Below are 14,351 nucleotides of genomic sequence, written 5' to 3'. Positions count from 1 at the left end.
CCGTCCGCTCTGTGGGCGCCGGGGCGGAGTAGGGGTGGGCGCCGGAAGGGGACGGAGCCAAGTGCAGAGGTGCGCCTGCGCAGCGGGTTCTACTGTGTTTCCGGGACGCTGCTGACGTCTGTCCATACCAATCCTGAGGCGGCCAGGGATCTACGGAGGGCGGTCCTCCGTGCGAGCAAGCCAATGGCAGCTCACCGGCGCAGTGACGTACGCGTCTGGTCGTCCAGTAGCGAGCGGCGGGTGGTGGCGATGAGCGCTACCGCGGCCTAGAAAAGGGGCTGCGGGCGTGCCTTAGTGAAGACATGGAGCAGGGCTACGGAGGTGAGTGTGGCATGGTGCGCAGGCAGGGCGGGCTGTCTCCGGCCCTGCAGCCACCGCTCTAGGAGCTGTGTGCCCGAGCCCCCGGTGAGCGCGGTGCGGCGGCCTGGCCTGCGGGGAGGTGGCGGGGCGTGCGGCGCTCATTGGGCCTTGCGGCCGTCGCTCGCGGGCGCTGGGTGCGGATTGGCTGTCGGGCAGGCCTTCCGTGCTCCCGCACAGCCCGGCTACCGCGGCCTCCGCAAGATGGCGCTGGGGGCGGGGCCTGGAGGGGGCCCGGCTGCACGTGTAGGGGGGTGGCGGGGCTTTCGGGGGTCGGCCTACGCGGCCTGACCTGTGGCCCGGGCTCGAGGGTTGAGTCCCCAGCCCCGCCGGCTCCTGCCGCTGGAGCCTTTCCTTCCCGAGCTCTTGGACCGAGACCCCACCGCTGGGCTTTTCGCGCCCGTAGCCGGAGCGGCTGCTCCCCACTTCCTGCCTGTGGAGTCTCGTGGGCCAGGGCCCGAGCCCGGCCCCCATCGCTGCGGCTCTGTCCGAGCGCTCCAGGTCGGGCAGGGTCCAGTCCCAGTTCTCGGACGGGCGGCGGCCTCGCCAGTCAGAGCCTCGGGCCCCTCACCCGTCCGGGCTAGCCGCAGTGTCCCTCCCGGGGCCTGCTGAGCGCCGGGGGGAGCGCGCAGTTAGAGCGGGCCCGTGCTGGCGGGCACGCGCCGGGGCCGTGTGACCTTGGGTCAGGTCCCGGTCTCTGAGCGTCACTCGCTGACGACAACTGTCTTGTTGCACACAGTTGGGAAGGGAAGCTCGGAAAATGCCGGAGTCGGCTCCCGGGGCCTCTGTGGCAAATAGTACAGCGTTCCCACGGCGACTTGCTGCGGACGAGCTCCGGCCGGGAAGGGCTGTCAACTAAGCAGAGCTTCGGGGTGATGAGTCGGGTGGGGGGCGCAGGGGAGCATGGGGTGATTAGCGCTAGCACAGGGAGCCCACAGCCCCATGGAGTGAGAGCTGAGGGGCAGGGCACACAAACAGTGCCTCCCACGTCCCAGGTTAGCTCCAGTTCTAGTAGTTATCCCGGCAGCTTAATGACGCTCGTTGGCCGAGCTAGGCAGGCAGGGGATGAGGAATTGGAGCAGAGAAGCTGCTCTGTACGCAGGCAGAGTTGACCTGGAAATGCCCCTGCCTTTTTTTTTTCCAGCTTTGCCCTCAGGCAGCCAGGTTGTGATGATAACTTTGGAGGGACTATAGATAACTTTGGCAAAATGAGATTATGCAGCCTTCTGCCTGTCTGCCACTGAGCTCTCCAGAGTGCTTGGTGCAGGGATGGTGCATAGGGGGTGCTGAGCTTGCTTTACCGAGCCTTCCTTCCATCCACAGGCTACGGGACATGGAGTGCTGGGCCTGCCAACACCCAGGGTAAGTGGTCCTGCTGGGTGGGCGAGGTATGGGCCTGTGAGTCACTCCCACCCACAGACCCCAGTACACCAGAGCCCTGAAGCATGCTACACCCAGAACACCGGTAAACCAAAGCCAGACTCAGCCGTTAGAGTAGATTCTAGCTCCTAGGAAGCCTGTAGGCTAGTATACTTCCTTGGGAAGCATATTTTTATCAAAGCAGCAGGCCTCATTTCTCCCCAGGAATGGTTGATAGATGCAAACCACTGGCCTTTTTTGGTGGTAGCCAAGGGCTTTCGACACTGACATCATGATTCCCATGGGGGTAGATCAGGGCCAGCAAACTTTTTCAGTAAAGGGCAAGATAGTAAGTATCGTTGGCCCTGCAGTCCAGAAATGCAGAGTGAGTGGGGCTGTGTACCTTTTAAAATATTTGTGGCCATAGGCCCGTCGTCTATCTGTTCCAACTCTTGTGCCAGAGAATTTTCTGGAAATGGATTATCAGGTCTTCGTAGGCACTTCTAGGTGCACTCAAGTTTCCATCCTTTCCGTTAGCAGCTGGAGCATGTTCGCTACACTATCCACCGCTGCCTGTGCGTGTGTTGTGGGATATAAACAGTTGGTGGTGTAGCAGCAGATGAGGTTTTATGAATAGACTGATGGGAAGGATTTTGCACCGGAGACTTGTTCGGCTGCCGTTGGGACTGTGTCAGTTGATAGTTTCCTTCAATGGAAGGAGCCAGGTCGGACTGGTCTTCACTGCTTACATTAGAACCGCTGCTTGTGTTGTGCAGCGTTGGGGTTTTTGAATTTTTATTCAGTTGTGGTAAAATGTACGGATCACAACATAAAACACATCCTGTCTCTGGACCGGTCAGCATCGTCGTGGTAAATGGAGAGAGCACTCACTTCCCACTAGTCAACACTGAGCCTTAGCGACCCCTGTGGGTTTCCGAGACTGTAGCTGTGCCCAGGCTTTCTCCCTTGTGCTTTCGAACTGCTGGCCTTGCTGATCTGCAGCCCAGTGTGGAACCACTCACTACCCACCAGGCCTCCCCAATGGAGGGAGGCCAGGAGTTGTCAGTTTTTCATTTTCCTTGGCTCTGTAATAATCGCCCCAGGAAGCATATTAGGCCAGTCTGTGAAAGAAAAAAACCTCACCTGGAGGCCTAAGGCGTGCCTGACCCAACTCACCTTGGTATTTTCAATCCCCTTGTGTGCGTTAGAAAGCTGGGCAGCGAGTAAAAAATGGGTGCATTTGAATTATGGGTGAGGAGAATTGAATGTACCATGGACTGCCGGAAGAACAAACGAATATGCCTTGGGAGACTTTCTTAAAGGCCAGGATCGTGAGACTTGAGACTTTGTCTGGGGTCCTTTGAGCATGCCCACAGAAGGGACCGGCCCCAAGAGAAAGAAGGACATCATGCTGGTGAACTAGAGGGTCGGCGAAAAAGAGGAGGCCCCTCCCGGAGATTGACACAGTGGCTGCGATGTAGTAACATTGACAAGGCCAGCGCTGGACCAGCCAGTGTTTTGTTCTGGGGTCTGGGCATTGTTCTTTTGATCATGTTCATTGAACACCATTATCCAGTTATTTTCCCCAGCTAAGAACCCCAGCCACCCCTGCCTGCCTCTGTAAGCGCTGATCTGCTTGGAGCGAGCGTGGGTTTGCCTCGGCTTGTGAATGGGGGGGGGGGGCGGGGCGGGGGAGGTTCTAGAGCAGCCCGTAGTTTGCCTTTGGACAATCCCAAATACTTGGTTTTTTCATCTCTTCCTTACACGTCCCCTGGGTTCGCCATGATTTACCCCATTGCCTCCCTATCTGCGTCTCCTGTCCACATCCCTCCTCTTATCCTCACCCATGAGTCAGTGACACCGTTTGACCTCACAGTGATCCATGAATTTAACAGCCCTATGAGTTCCGCTTCAGACCAGAAAGGGAAGGATCACTAGTCTGGCCAGTAAGCCAATTCTCTTGTGACTTTGAACTCTGTCACATTTATTTCCCACTTTATGCAGGACCTCCTAACGTGGTCTAAACGCAGGTGGCAATGGCCGCCGGGCACCATCTAGTCCTGGTCTCGGGTTGTGGAGACTGGGGTCTGGGCTGTCCATTTGGTCTTCAGCGAGCTCTCCTCCGAATGGGGAGACCGGATGTAAGACCCTGTCTTTATGAGCCTCTGACCCCTGAGACTCTTGTCCTAACAGGCCCAGCGACTCATTCACTCAAGGAGTTCATTTATGTCTTAGGAATTGTCTTAATTTCTTCCCCTGTATGTCCCACCTCATTCCTGGATATGTGTGTGGTAAAGGGGAATATACTGATATCCTCTATCAAACCGATATATTTAAGGGTGCACTCCCCTACCTGTCCAGCCTGTGAGTGTGTCCCAGCATCCACTTGCCGATCTCCACTGCTGCAGGATTGTGTGTCTGATGGTATTTGCCTCCATTGCCTTTAAAGCTTACGACTGCCCTGTGTCTTCCCCTGCCTCCAGTTTTCCTAACTTTTACAAGTTATCCTTTGTCTTTTAAGAGTGGTCTCGTACAATACTCAGCCATGAGTGTTTGGCTCATGTCAGTTAACATAAGGTCGTTCCCTTGAACGCTGCCTGCTCAGCGGCCACGGGTACATGCTATAGCCTGCTTCTCCTTTCTCTTCTCAGAGGAGGCCATTCAGGCGGTTCCCCTTTCTGCCGTTGGGAATAGCACTGCAGTGGGCCTGGGTGTGCCTGTGTCTAAGTCACGTCCTGGCACCTGTTTCTCCTGGATGTATAGGTCCTAGAGTTTTTTTATCCCCAACTTTTTTGCAAAGTTGTATTGCTTTCCTCGGTGAGTGGCATGTCTCGTGCCAACATTTATGTGTCATGCTGTGTTCTTTTGGGATGGCTTTTCGAGCCCTATTAACCCATGAAGCCATTCTGCTTTCCCTGCGTGAGGGAGTAGATCCCATCCTGCATGGGCACCAGACTGGGGGTGGGGATGAGGGTGTCTGGTATCTGCCCTGGTGCCCTGATCTGCTAATGACAAGGTCATCGGCTTGGCAATATGCTTTTTGTTGTGGCCTTGGAGTGCCATTCCTCTCTTCTGGCCCCGCCTCCCACTTGCCTGGTCGAGTTGGGCTCTGGTTTCTTGCGATGGCCTCAGTGTGCCCTCGGCAGGTGTCTGGGCTGGGCTGCACAGGGTGGGCTTTTGGGAAAACACAAGGTCTTCTGCTGTGATGGCAGGGTGGGGCTTGTCTAGGAGAAAAGACTTAGCTACACTTGCCAGGTGTCCTGTGGGAACCCGTGCACTAATGGAACTAGGCTTTCCGACCATGCTGCGTGGACAGCCCAGTGCCTTCAGTGCCCAGGTCCAGGGGTGGGCGCCTGTGTTCTGGGGACAGAGCTCATGTATGTTTGTTTCTTTCAAGGTGCGTATGGAGCTGGTGTGGCCAGCTGGCAAGGTAGGCCCTGCTCGGGGTCTGGGGCGGGTGGCCAGGTCCTCTGATCTGCTTCTGCAGGGCAGACACGTCTGGGTATTAGAGCAGGCTGGCCCTTTTGGCCTTCTGGAGCCTTGGGACAGGTGGGTAAGGGGGCTCTAGGGCCTGCCCTCACTGGGCTTACAGCTCCTGAAGGTGGGCGCGTTTGCGGATTCTCAGGAGAGTGGGGAGGGGTCCTGCTTGGCTGAAGACCACCCAGAGCTGGGACTGCCCTTCCTGAGGGCAGCCTTGGCTTCCTGGGGCTCGGACACCTTGTCTTGTGTGGCTACACCGCCTGACGCAGCCCTCGTCCCTGCCAGGTTACGAGAACTACAATTACTACGGGTCCCAGAGCTCCGCGGTGAGCGCCGGAGCCACATATAACTATGGCCCGCCTTCCTGGGAAGCTGCCAAAGCCAGCGATGGGGGCCTGGCCACTGGCGGCCCCACCATGCCCATGGCCGCCTACGGCCCGGGCCAGGACCCAGGCTCCGACACCTCCGACAGCCTCATCGCCAAGATCAACCAGCGCCTGGACATGCTGTCCAAGGAAGGGAGCCGGGGCAGCGGCGGCAGCGGGGAGGGCACACAGGACCGAGAGAGGTGAGTACGGTCTGCCCTCCCTGGCTGCTGCTGCACCTACCTGACTCCTTGCTTCTGCGCCGGCTTCCACCAGCTCGGCAACTGAGTCCCCTCACTCAGCCTGCCAGCAGAAACGGGTGAAGGGAGGGGGGGGGGTCAGCTTCGCAGAGGGCTGTGCTGAGGATGTGGGGTACATGGGGTCCATGTCTTGGTGCCCGTGCAGCCTTTGAGCCTCCTGTTTGCCCCACAGCTCCTTCCGCTTCCAGCCCTTTGAGTCCTATGACTCCAGGGCCTGCCTGCCTGACCACAACAACCCCTACAACTCTGGCTACAGCTATGACTACGACCTGGGCACAGACCGCAACGGCGGCTTCGGCAGCCAGTACGGCGACCCCCGGGACCCAGGCCGTGAGCGGGGTGCCCTCGACAGCTTTGTGCGGGGCCGGGGCCAGGGCCGCTTCCAGGACCGAGGCAGCCCTGGCACCTTCCTGCGCAGCGAGCCCTTCTTGCCACAGCCCCCACCCTCCTCAGAGCCGCTGTCTGCTTCCTGGGGCGAGCTGAACTATGGGGCTGGCAGGGGCCTGGGAGGTCCCTCCCAAAGCAGGCCTCCACCGCCACCACCGTCGGCCCTCTTCTCCCAGTCCCTGGCCCCCGACTATAGCATGTTGGGCATGCAGGGGGCGGGCAGCTTCAACAACACTGTGCCCTACGGCTGTGGCCACGCACAGCCCCGGATCAGGGACCGGGTAAGCCCTCTTCATGCCCAACGCAGCTCAGTTGAGGGAAAGGGGCAAAAACGGTCTGACTACTGATTGCCAGGCTGGCGGTTCACACCCAACCTAGAGGCACCTCAGGGTGCCAGGCCTGGCAACTTGTTTCCGAAAGGTCACAACCGACCTTGAAAGTCCCCTGAAGCAGTTTACTGTAACACCCGGGGTCACTGGGAAAGTTGTGCGACCATCACCACAGTCTGAGTTTTAAATGCTCCCATGACCCTGAAGGAGCAGCTGCTGTGCCTCTTTGCAGTTGTGGTCCCCACCAGCCCTGAGCCATGGCGCTCTGTCCTGTGGGCATACTTTGTGTTAAAGGGATCACTTCCTGTGCGGTCTGATGCCCTTTTTGTGATCACCCTCCCAGCCCTGGTGTGCCTCAGCACTTGGCAAGTGCGTGTGTGTGGGTTTGTGTTGCAGCCCCGGTGGCGAGGCTTTGAGCGCGATGGCCCTGCCCGGAAGCGGCGGCTGCTGCAGACTTCTGAGGAGCCTGACGCCAAGCAGCCCCAGGCAGACAGCGAGGGGGACTTTTCCGATAATGGTATGCCTGGAGCCGGGGAGGGCAAATGGTTTTCCCTGCAGGGAGTGGGAGTCAGGCAGAGGAGGTGCCGCAATGGGCCACTGGCAGGGCTGACCTCCCTTCCTTTGTGTCTGGCAGATGATGGAGCAGGCGACTTCCGGTCAGGAGATGAAGAAGTCAGGGGTGTAAGTCGGTCTCTGTCTCCACTGTGGGGTTTCTTCAGAGTTCGTCCTTGCTAGGGCTAAGGGTAGCTTTGGTGCCATGATCCGCTCCATACTGGAGGACGAGTGGGCTAGCCCTCCTGGCAGCCAGATGCCGGCCATCCGTGATGGGGCTGGCCAGCCCCCAGCTCTGTGCAAGGTGCTGTTCCACGTTCCCATGTGCAGCCCCCAGGCTGGTCCCGGGTCCCTCCAGGCAAGTGGTTTAGGGGTACCGGAGCCGACAGCAGTCAGTTTGTCACTTGGCTGAGAGGCTGCCTATTCACCCCTGTTGGCTAGTCCACAACCTGAGCCCGGGCCAGGCGAGGTACCCGGTGGCAGGCCGCTTTCTCAAGATGTTCTGTGGTTTTTGTATCCCCTGTGGCTCATTCCCACACCTCCCCTTGCTTGTCTGTCACCTCCACCCCCACGCTTCCTGGGTGGCTGGACTTGGGCAGCTGCAAAATGGCAGGGACAGTGCCTTTGGTTTTAATTTCTAGAAGAGAGTCAGTGACATGTGACAAGATCGTTTGTCACCAGTTTCCAGCCCCTGAGGGGTGGTCTGGCATTGGGCTAGTGGGGAGCTGAGCTGGCCATGGAGCATTCTGGAAGGTACCCCTCACATGCCTGGCTTTGTGTGCTCTTTTTCTAGGAGGATGAGTTCGGTGAGCCTGGGAAGCAGAGAGGTAGGCAACTCACTCGAGGCCCCTCTTGACTTCCTGCCTGCCCATTTAGCCCGCACCCACCACCCAGGGGCTCCCAGCAGGCATGGGGGTGCACCCTGACGCTCTGTTCCAGTCTGGGAGGGGCACCAGCTGGATGCGTGGGCCACGCTCTGTACCAGCAGAAGGGCCTGCCTTGGTGTCTGGCAGCTCACAGTGCCAGCAAAGGACATCTCAGGAGTGTGCACGGGAGGAGGCTTGCTGCTGCCTGCCCCCTCCAAACTCCCCCCGCTGCCCAGGCCCCGTGCTGTTGTCTCTGGGGTTGTGTCCCCACACACTCCTGGCTGCCCACAGTACGTGAGAGCCTGGGGCTGGGAGAACCAGCTAAGAGCCGACAGCACCATGTGAGCCACACTCGTTCAGACATGTGGAGGAGCTGCCCTCGGCCCCCAGCCTGACTCACCCAAACCGCCACTCACTTCTCTTCCTCTTCACCGCCAGCTCTCGCTGGGCTCCGCTCCCGAAGGTCCCCGCTCAAGACTTTCCTTCTCTCGTTTTCAGGCTTAGCAGGCCCCCCCGCCCGCCCCACTCACTGCCTCAGCCGCCTGTGGCTGGGGTCCACGCCAGGTACCTAGCAGTGTGTGCGCTGGCGAGTGCTAAAGCAAAGGTGACGCGTCTGGTGTGTGCAGGTCCTACTGCCTACAGGACGACCTTGTTCTTGACCTTGCTCTTAAGCAGCAGTCCTAGTTTCAGGCAGCGGCCTCTTGCCAAAAACCCCCAGGCCCTGTGAGAGGCTCCCGAGAGCGCATGCCGGCCACCATCGTCGTGGGACAGGCCCATAGCGGGCACAGGGGTAGGGGCCACAGTTCAGCTGTTTCTCGGTCCCTTCCGCAGTGTCTGGCCCCAGCCAGGCCCCCTGGACGCCCAGGCACAGACGGGAGGACCTGCTGGTCTTTTCCCACTCTTGTTTCCAGGAATGCTTCCCGCCAGCCCAGGGCAAGGCCCGGACTGGCGGTGTGTGCACGCAGGGTAGAGCTGGGCAGCACGGACTCGGGCCCCTTGCTGCCCTAGTTGAGAGCGAGGCAGCAGGACGGCTGCTGGCCCCACCTGGAGGCGGCAAGCGGCTTGCCTTCCTCTCACCCAGTGCTGCCATGCACTTCTAAGTGACGGTGGGCCGAGACCCACGCGGAGCCTTAGGCTGAGAGCAGAAGCAGGACGGGTCAGGTCAAGCAGCAGGCAGAGGGTCGCAGAACAGGCAGGCCGTGTCCCCTTGCCTGGCCAAGGGGGTGAAGTAACACCCCACAGGAGCTCCTGAGGGTTCTCCCCAAGGCCGGCCCCCCCCCTGCCCCCATTCCCGGTGCTGGGAGGGCTGGGCTGGTGGGGCGCTGGCCCCAACAGTGCTCAGCGCGTGGGGCTCCACCAGCATTTCAAAAGGCATTTTTCTGTTACAGATGACAAGGACGACGAGGATGAGGAGGTGAAGAAGAGGAGGGAGAAGCAGAGGAGGAGAGACCGGATGCGGGACCGAGCAGCTGACAGGTGAGGGGCTTCCTGGCAGCTGGGGCAGGAAAGTCGGGCATCACCATCCTGCCTATTTACCCAGCTACCCTGGGCGCCTGTGGGGCTTCTGCCCCGTCCTCTGGCGCGGGCATGGTGGGAAAGGGCAGCAGTCTTAGGGGAAGCGCTGATGACCCGCCCCCCACTGACCCGCTTTCCCCAGGATCCAGTTTGCCTGCTCGGTGTGCAAGTTCCGTAGCTTTGAGGACGAGGAGCTCCAGAATCACCTGCAGAGCAAATTTCACAAGGACACGCTGCGCTTCATCAGCACCAAGCTGCCCGACAAGACAGTCCAGTTCCTGCAGGTGGGAAGCCCCACAGGTCTGGGGGGGTCAGCGCCCCTGGAGCCAGCACTTGGTCATTCACTTTGCCCAGAAAATGAAAAAGCTGCGCACACACTGCTGCAGGACCAGGGGGTGGGAGTGGATCCTGTATGGGCCCAAGGGAAGCTGCCACAGTAGCAGCCTGGAGGCACAGGTCTCCAGACGGTCCCCCTCAGCAACTGGCGTCTGGTGCATGTGAGAGTCCAGGGTGCCAGCCTGCCCTCATGGTGGCACCCCCACCCGTCCAGGACTATATCGTGAACAGGAACAAGAAGATAGAGAAGCGACGGCAGGAGATGATGGAGAAGGAGAGCACAAAACCAAAGCCGGATCCTTTCAAGGGTGAGCGAGCGAGTGCTGTGCTGGCCCTCCGAAGCTGCCGTGCATACGCCTGGGGCCAGGGGGAAGGAGGAGGCAGGCCTCACTGCTTGCTGTCCCGTCTGCTTGCAGGGATTGGCCAGGAGCACTTCTTCAAGCGGATCGAGGCTGCCCACTGCCTGGCCTGTGACATGCTCATCCCCGCTCAGCACCAGTTGCTGCAGCGGCACCTCCACTCCCCTGACCACAACCACAACCGCCGAGTGAGTGCCCATCCTCAGGGGCGGCCACAGGGCGTGGCCCAGCTTCCATGCTATTGAAACTGAGCAAACATGGTACTTGAGAATCGGCAGTGGCTGGAACACTACTGGTGGGGGAGGTGCCTAGTGCACTCCGGGTGGTGGGGGCTGCCTCAGCGGAGGGCTGACATGGGGACAGCAAAGCACAGCGTCCTGGGCCTTCCGCCATCAGTACCGCTTTAAAAGCCCACGTCGGCCTCTCTGCAGCTGGCTGCTGAGCAGTTCAAGAAGACGAGTCTCCATGTGGCCAAGAGTGTCTTGAACAACCGACACATAGTGAAGATGCTGGAGAAATACCTCAAGGTGGGTGCTTGGCGAACTCATGTCCAGGAAAGACCTCAGTGACAAGGCGACTCTTGGGGGGTGCCCTCAGTGGAGGGTGTGACACTGGAAATAGAGGTGGTGGCGGAGGGAGGGGAGGGATGTCCTGGAATGTGGTGCCACGTGATGCACCAGCATGCCGCCTCTCACCTGGACGGAGAGAGAGTAGATGCTGACTGCTCAGGAAGCAGCCCAGAGGTGTCGGCCAAGAATCGTCTCCTGGGACTGGCGGCTCAACGCCAGCCCAAAGCCCAGCTTTTGTTCTAGTTGGGCACCACGCATCGGTCCTGAACCACAGCAGCCACAGAATGAGTGCCGCCTGGTCCTGCATGGTTGCAGCCACTGCGTCAATGCATCTTGTTGAGGGCCTTCTTCCTTTGGGCCGCCTTTCCAATTTGCCAAGCGTGATGTCCTTCTCCACGGCTGGTCTCTCCTGGGGGCATGTCCAAAGTCTGAGAAGTTGTCTTCCATCCTTGCTTCTCAGAGCATTCTGGTACTTCTTCCAGGTCAGATTTGAGTGTTCTTTCGTCAGAACAACTTTAGGGCCTGTTTTCCCTTCTCAGTTAAATGCCTGTGAGAATTATTCTGCCTGCCCAGCCTCATGGCGATCTCCTGTGTCAGAAGACAAGTGTGTTCCGTAAGGTTTTCAGAGGCTGTTTTCAGAAATAAGATCACCAGACCTTTGTCCTGCGGTGCCCATTTGTTTCAGTTACCAGTCATCGGGAGCTTTTGGTTCCTTTTGTCATAAAGGTGAAATACTGCTGAATCATAGCCCTTTAAATGCACCCAAATCAGATCACCTAACAATGAATCTTACTCATGCCTTCTTCTTTTTTTTTTTTTTAAGTTGCCAGGCCTGGGGTCAGGTTCAGGTAGTGGACAGGGTTTTTCATTTCTATTCATGCCATTCCAGCATCTCTGCCGTTGTGGTTGAGAATACACACAGCAGGGCCTTCACCAATTCAGCGGTTTGTGCACAGCCAGGTCAGGATTCCCTTCTTGGGGCTATACAGCCATTCGTACCTCCGCTGTGAGCTCTTCCTTCCCCAGTCATCTTGGGTTCCTCCAAGGTCACCTTTCCAGTTGCTGAGGTCATTCTGATGCCATACAGGTCATGCTCCGAGGAGCACAGTGCTTGAGGTAGACATTCTCTGTAAAGAGCCTGTTTCAGTTTGAAAACACCCTCCTTCCCAGGGCAGCCTTAAGGGTTGACTCTCTGGAAGTTGGTGGGTTGTAGCTTGTGCTGTAAGAGTTAGGGTTTGCAGCCTGACGCTGTTTTGAGCAGCATTATGGCTGCCAGCTAATCTTCCCCCGGGGCCGGAAAACGAGGGATCTGAAACCTGAAGTTCCACTTCACTGTGTATCTGATTAAGGAAGCATTGTGATTGAGCAGCTTAGCTCAACTCCAGCAGTTTAAAACCACCAGCCACTCAGGAGAAAGTGGCAGGTATATGGTTTGGGAGGCCACCCCCACCAGGGGCAGCTCTCCCCGAGCAGACAGGGTTGCTGTGCAGTGAGGGGAAGAGGGCTTCCTGGTGCACTTGCCCTCACGGTGGTTTGTGAGCGTGCGTGCATACAGCATAGAGGGAGCGGGTTGAGAAGCTTCCCAGATTTGTGGGGAAACTCCATTCTCCTTCCATTTCCCTGCTCTTCTTTTGGGATGATTTTTACCAAACAGGATGTCTTGTCTGGGACCCTGTAGTAGTGTTCATGCCACCACTGTAGTGGAGGGTGGAGTTTCTCTGCCATCTGTAGAAGCTTAGCCCCCCAGCTGCCTCCCAGTGCCCCAGGCTGTCTGCTGAGCATTTCTGTCCCTCAGTCTCGCAGTGACCTCATTCCCTCTTCTTTGGTCAGGGTGAGGACCCTTTCACCAATGAAGCTGCTGACCCAGAAGCTGAAGGGGAGGACAACCTAGGAGGTGAAGACAAGGAGGAGACCCCCGAGGAGGCTGCTGCAGACGTGCTTGCCAAGGTGATCACAGCGGCTGTGCGGGCCGTGGATGGGGACGGAGCCACAGCTCCCAAGTGCTGTGAAGTGCCCCCTGCCAGCACAGAGAGCCCTGTGGACACAGCAGAGACCACTGGAGGACCTCTCCTTGAACAGCCGGCAGCTGAAGGGACAGCCCTTGAAGCGGTGGTGGAGGGGAATCCCATTGTGGAAGCCACAAGTGGGGATGAAGCCAAGGCTGAAGATGGAGCTGTGGGTGTTGGGGATGGAGTGGCAGCCCAGGTGGCCCCTGCAGCACCATCTATGGAGGCAGAGAGCCCCATCACGGGCCTGGTTCCAGACCAAGACACCACCCAAGGCAAGATGGACCAGACTGAGGCACAGTCCAAAGATGGTCATGTTCTTCCCCGAGAGACCCCTCCGCCCTCAGCTCTCCCCTAAAGGCCTCTGTGTCTTGCATTGCTCGCTCTTCTCTGGCTTGTGGGGGCCACAGTGGGCTGTACACCTCTTTGGCAACCCCACCCTTTCCTTCAGGAGTGCCGCCTCCCACTGACCTGCCGCGGAAGGGTGGGGGCTGCAGATGCCCCAGGAAGCTCAGCTACCCCCTGCAACCGCCCGCTGCACACCCACTGGGGCAGTAGGGATACTGAGTGTTGATAACAAAAGTGAATGCAACCACTGGCTGAGCCTTCCACCCCGCCCGCCCCATCTTGTTCAGGAGAAGGGGTTTGGAGCTGTCTTGCTCCACAGGGTTGGTTTGGTTTTCCCCACTCCCTTTTAATGCCCCATTTTCAACTCCACATTGAGCCTCACTCCTTGACCACCATATGGAACCCGGCCCTGTTAACCTGAGGTGGTCACCGGGCCCAAGGGCGAGCGCTTCAGGCCCAGCAGGTCTGGCCGACCTTTGCTATTTGCCCCAGTAAGGCGGAGTCCACGCCCCACCTCCACACTCCTCAGTGGTTTGGGATTTTTCCTTTCGTTTTGTACATTGATTACTTCCACTTAAAAGTGCTTAACACGAAAGCCTGGTGTCACCACTGCGCAGGGAAAACCAGCATCCCTGGCCTTAGAAGACAGGTGAACACACTGAAACCAAACTGCTCTTTTAAACGCCCTTCCTCCGGAGCTTATGGGGGTGAAGCGAAGCTGGTGCACTGAAAGGGGGCAGAAGAAAGGGTGTGTTTCCCTGCACCCCTTTAGCCTGCTGCACACCTCCCCATCAAATCTTTGATGAGCATCTACCATGTCCCAGGTGCTAATTTGTGATATAAATGTCTGAGACCCAGACCCTGCCCTCAGGGAGCCTCCTCAGAGACAAAAAGATGGATATATGTATATGAAAAAGTCAATCTTAGCTATCAACCGAAATAAAACTGCTAGTTCAGTAATACCTTGGTGCTTCTAGATGGTCTGTTCTTACCATGGGTGTTGTATGGCTTGCAGGGCATACGTGCATGTGTGTGCATGCTGCGCCCATGCCCCCCCACCACCACTTGTTCTAAGTAAGAGGTAGAACAAGTTCATGACCCTACCCCGCCTGAATTTCTAGAGCATCTCTTGAACAGATCTGATACATTGAACCCTAATGACAGAAGATCTGAACATCAAGAAGAAAGTAAAGGGTTATTAAAAAGACAACAGGAAGAAAAGATCAACTTGGATGTCAGGAGAGACTGAAACTTGCTCTTGAT

General features: G+C 58.0%; 1 protein-coding gene across 2 annotated transcripts; it reads left to right on the top strand.

Moving 5' to 3' along the window:
- Window positions 1-174: 174 nt before the first annotated feature.
- AKAP8 (A-kinase anchoring protein 8) lies at window positions 175-14,050 on the top strand. Of its 2 annotated transcripts, XM_075548406.1 has the most exons (15): window positions 175-321; window positions 1,681-1,719; window positions 5,114-5,146; window positions 5,482-5,764; window positions 5,994-6,489; window positions 6,934-7,054; window positions 7,172-7,218; window positions 7,883-7,916; window positions 8,674-8,745; window positions 9,344-9,431; window positions 9,613-9,754; window positions 10,021-10,114; window positions 10,223-10,353; window positions 10,597-10,692; window positions 12,565-14,050. In XM_075548406.1, the coding sequence occupies exons 1-15, from the start codon at window positions 303-305 to the stop codon at window positions 13,096-13,098; spliced, it is 2,229 nt and encodes a 742-aa protein (XP_075404521.1). In that variant the 5' UTR covers window positions 175-302; the 3' UTR covers window positions 13,099-14,050. The 2 variants fall into 2 exon arrangements, with proteins under 2 accessions (XP_075404521.1, XP_075404525.1); XM_075548410.1 differs by lacking the exon at window positions 8,674-8,745 and having other exon boundaries at window positions 176-321.
- The last annotated feature ends 301 nt before the right edge of the window (window positions 14,051-14,351 follow it).

The sequence above is a fragment of the Tenrec ecaudatus genome, chromosome 1, assembly GCF_050624435.1.
Source record: "Tenrec ecaudatus isolate mTenEca1 chromosome 1, mTenEca1.hap1, whole genome shotgun sequence".
In the NCBI taxonomy this organism is placed as follows: domain Eukaryota; kingdom Metazoa; phylum Chordata; class Mammalia; order Afrosoricida; family Tenrecidae; genus Tenrec; species Tenrec ecaudatus.
This window is presented reverse-complemented; position numbering and strand designations above follow the sequence as displayed.

Coding starts and splice junctions, on each gene's coding strand:
- AKAP8 (XM_075548406.1), top strand. Junction 5,147..5,481: donor TGGTGTGGCCAGCTGGCAAG/GTAGGCCCTGCT, acceptor CGTCCCTGCCAG/GTTACGAGAACTACAATTAC. Junction 6,490..6,933: donor AGCCCCGGATCAGGGACCGG/GTAAGCCCTCTT, acceptor TTTGTGTTGCAG/CCCCGGTGGCGAGGCTTTGA.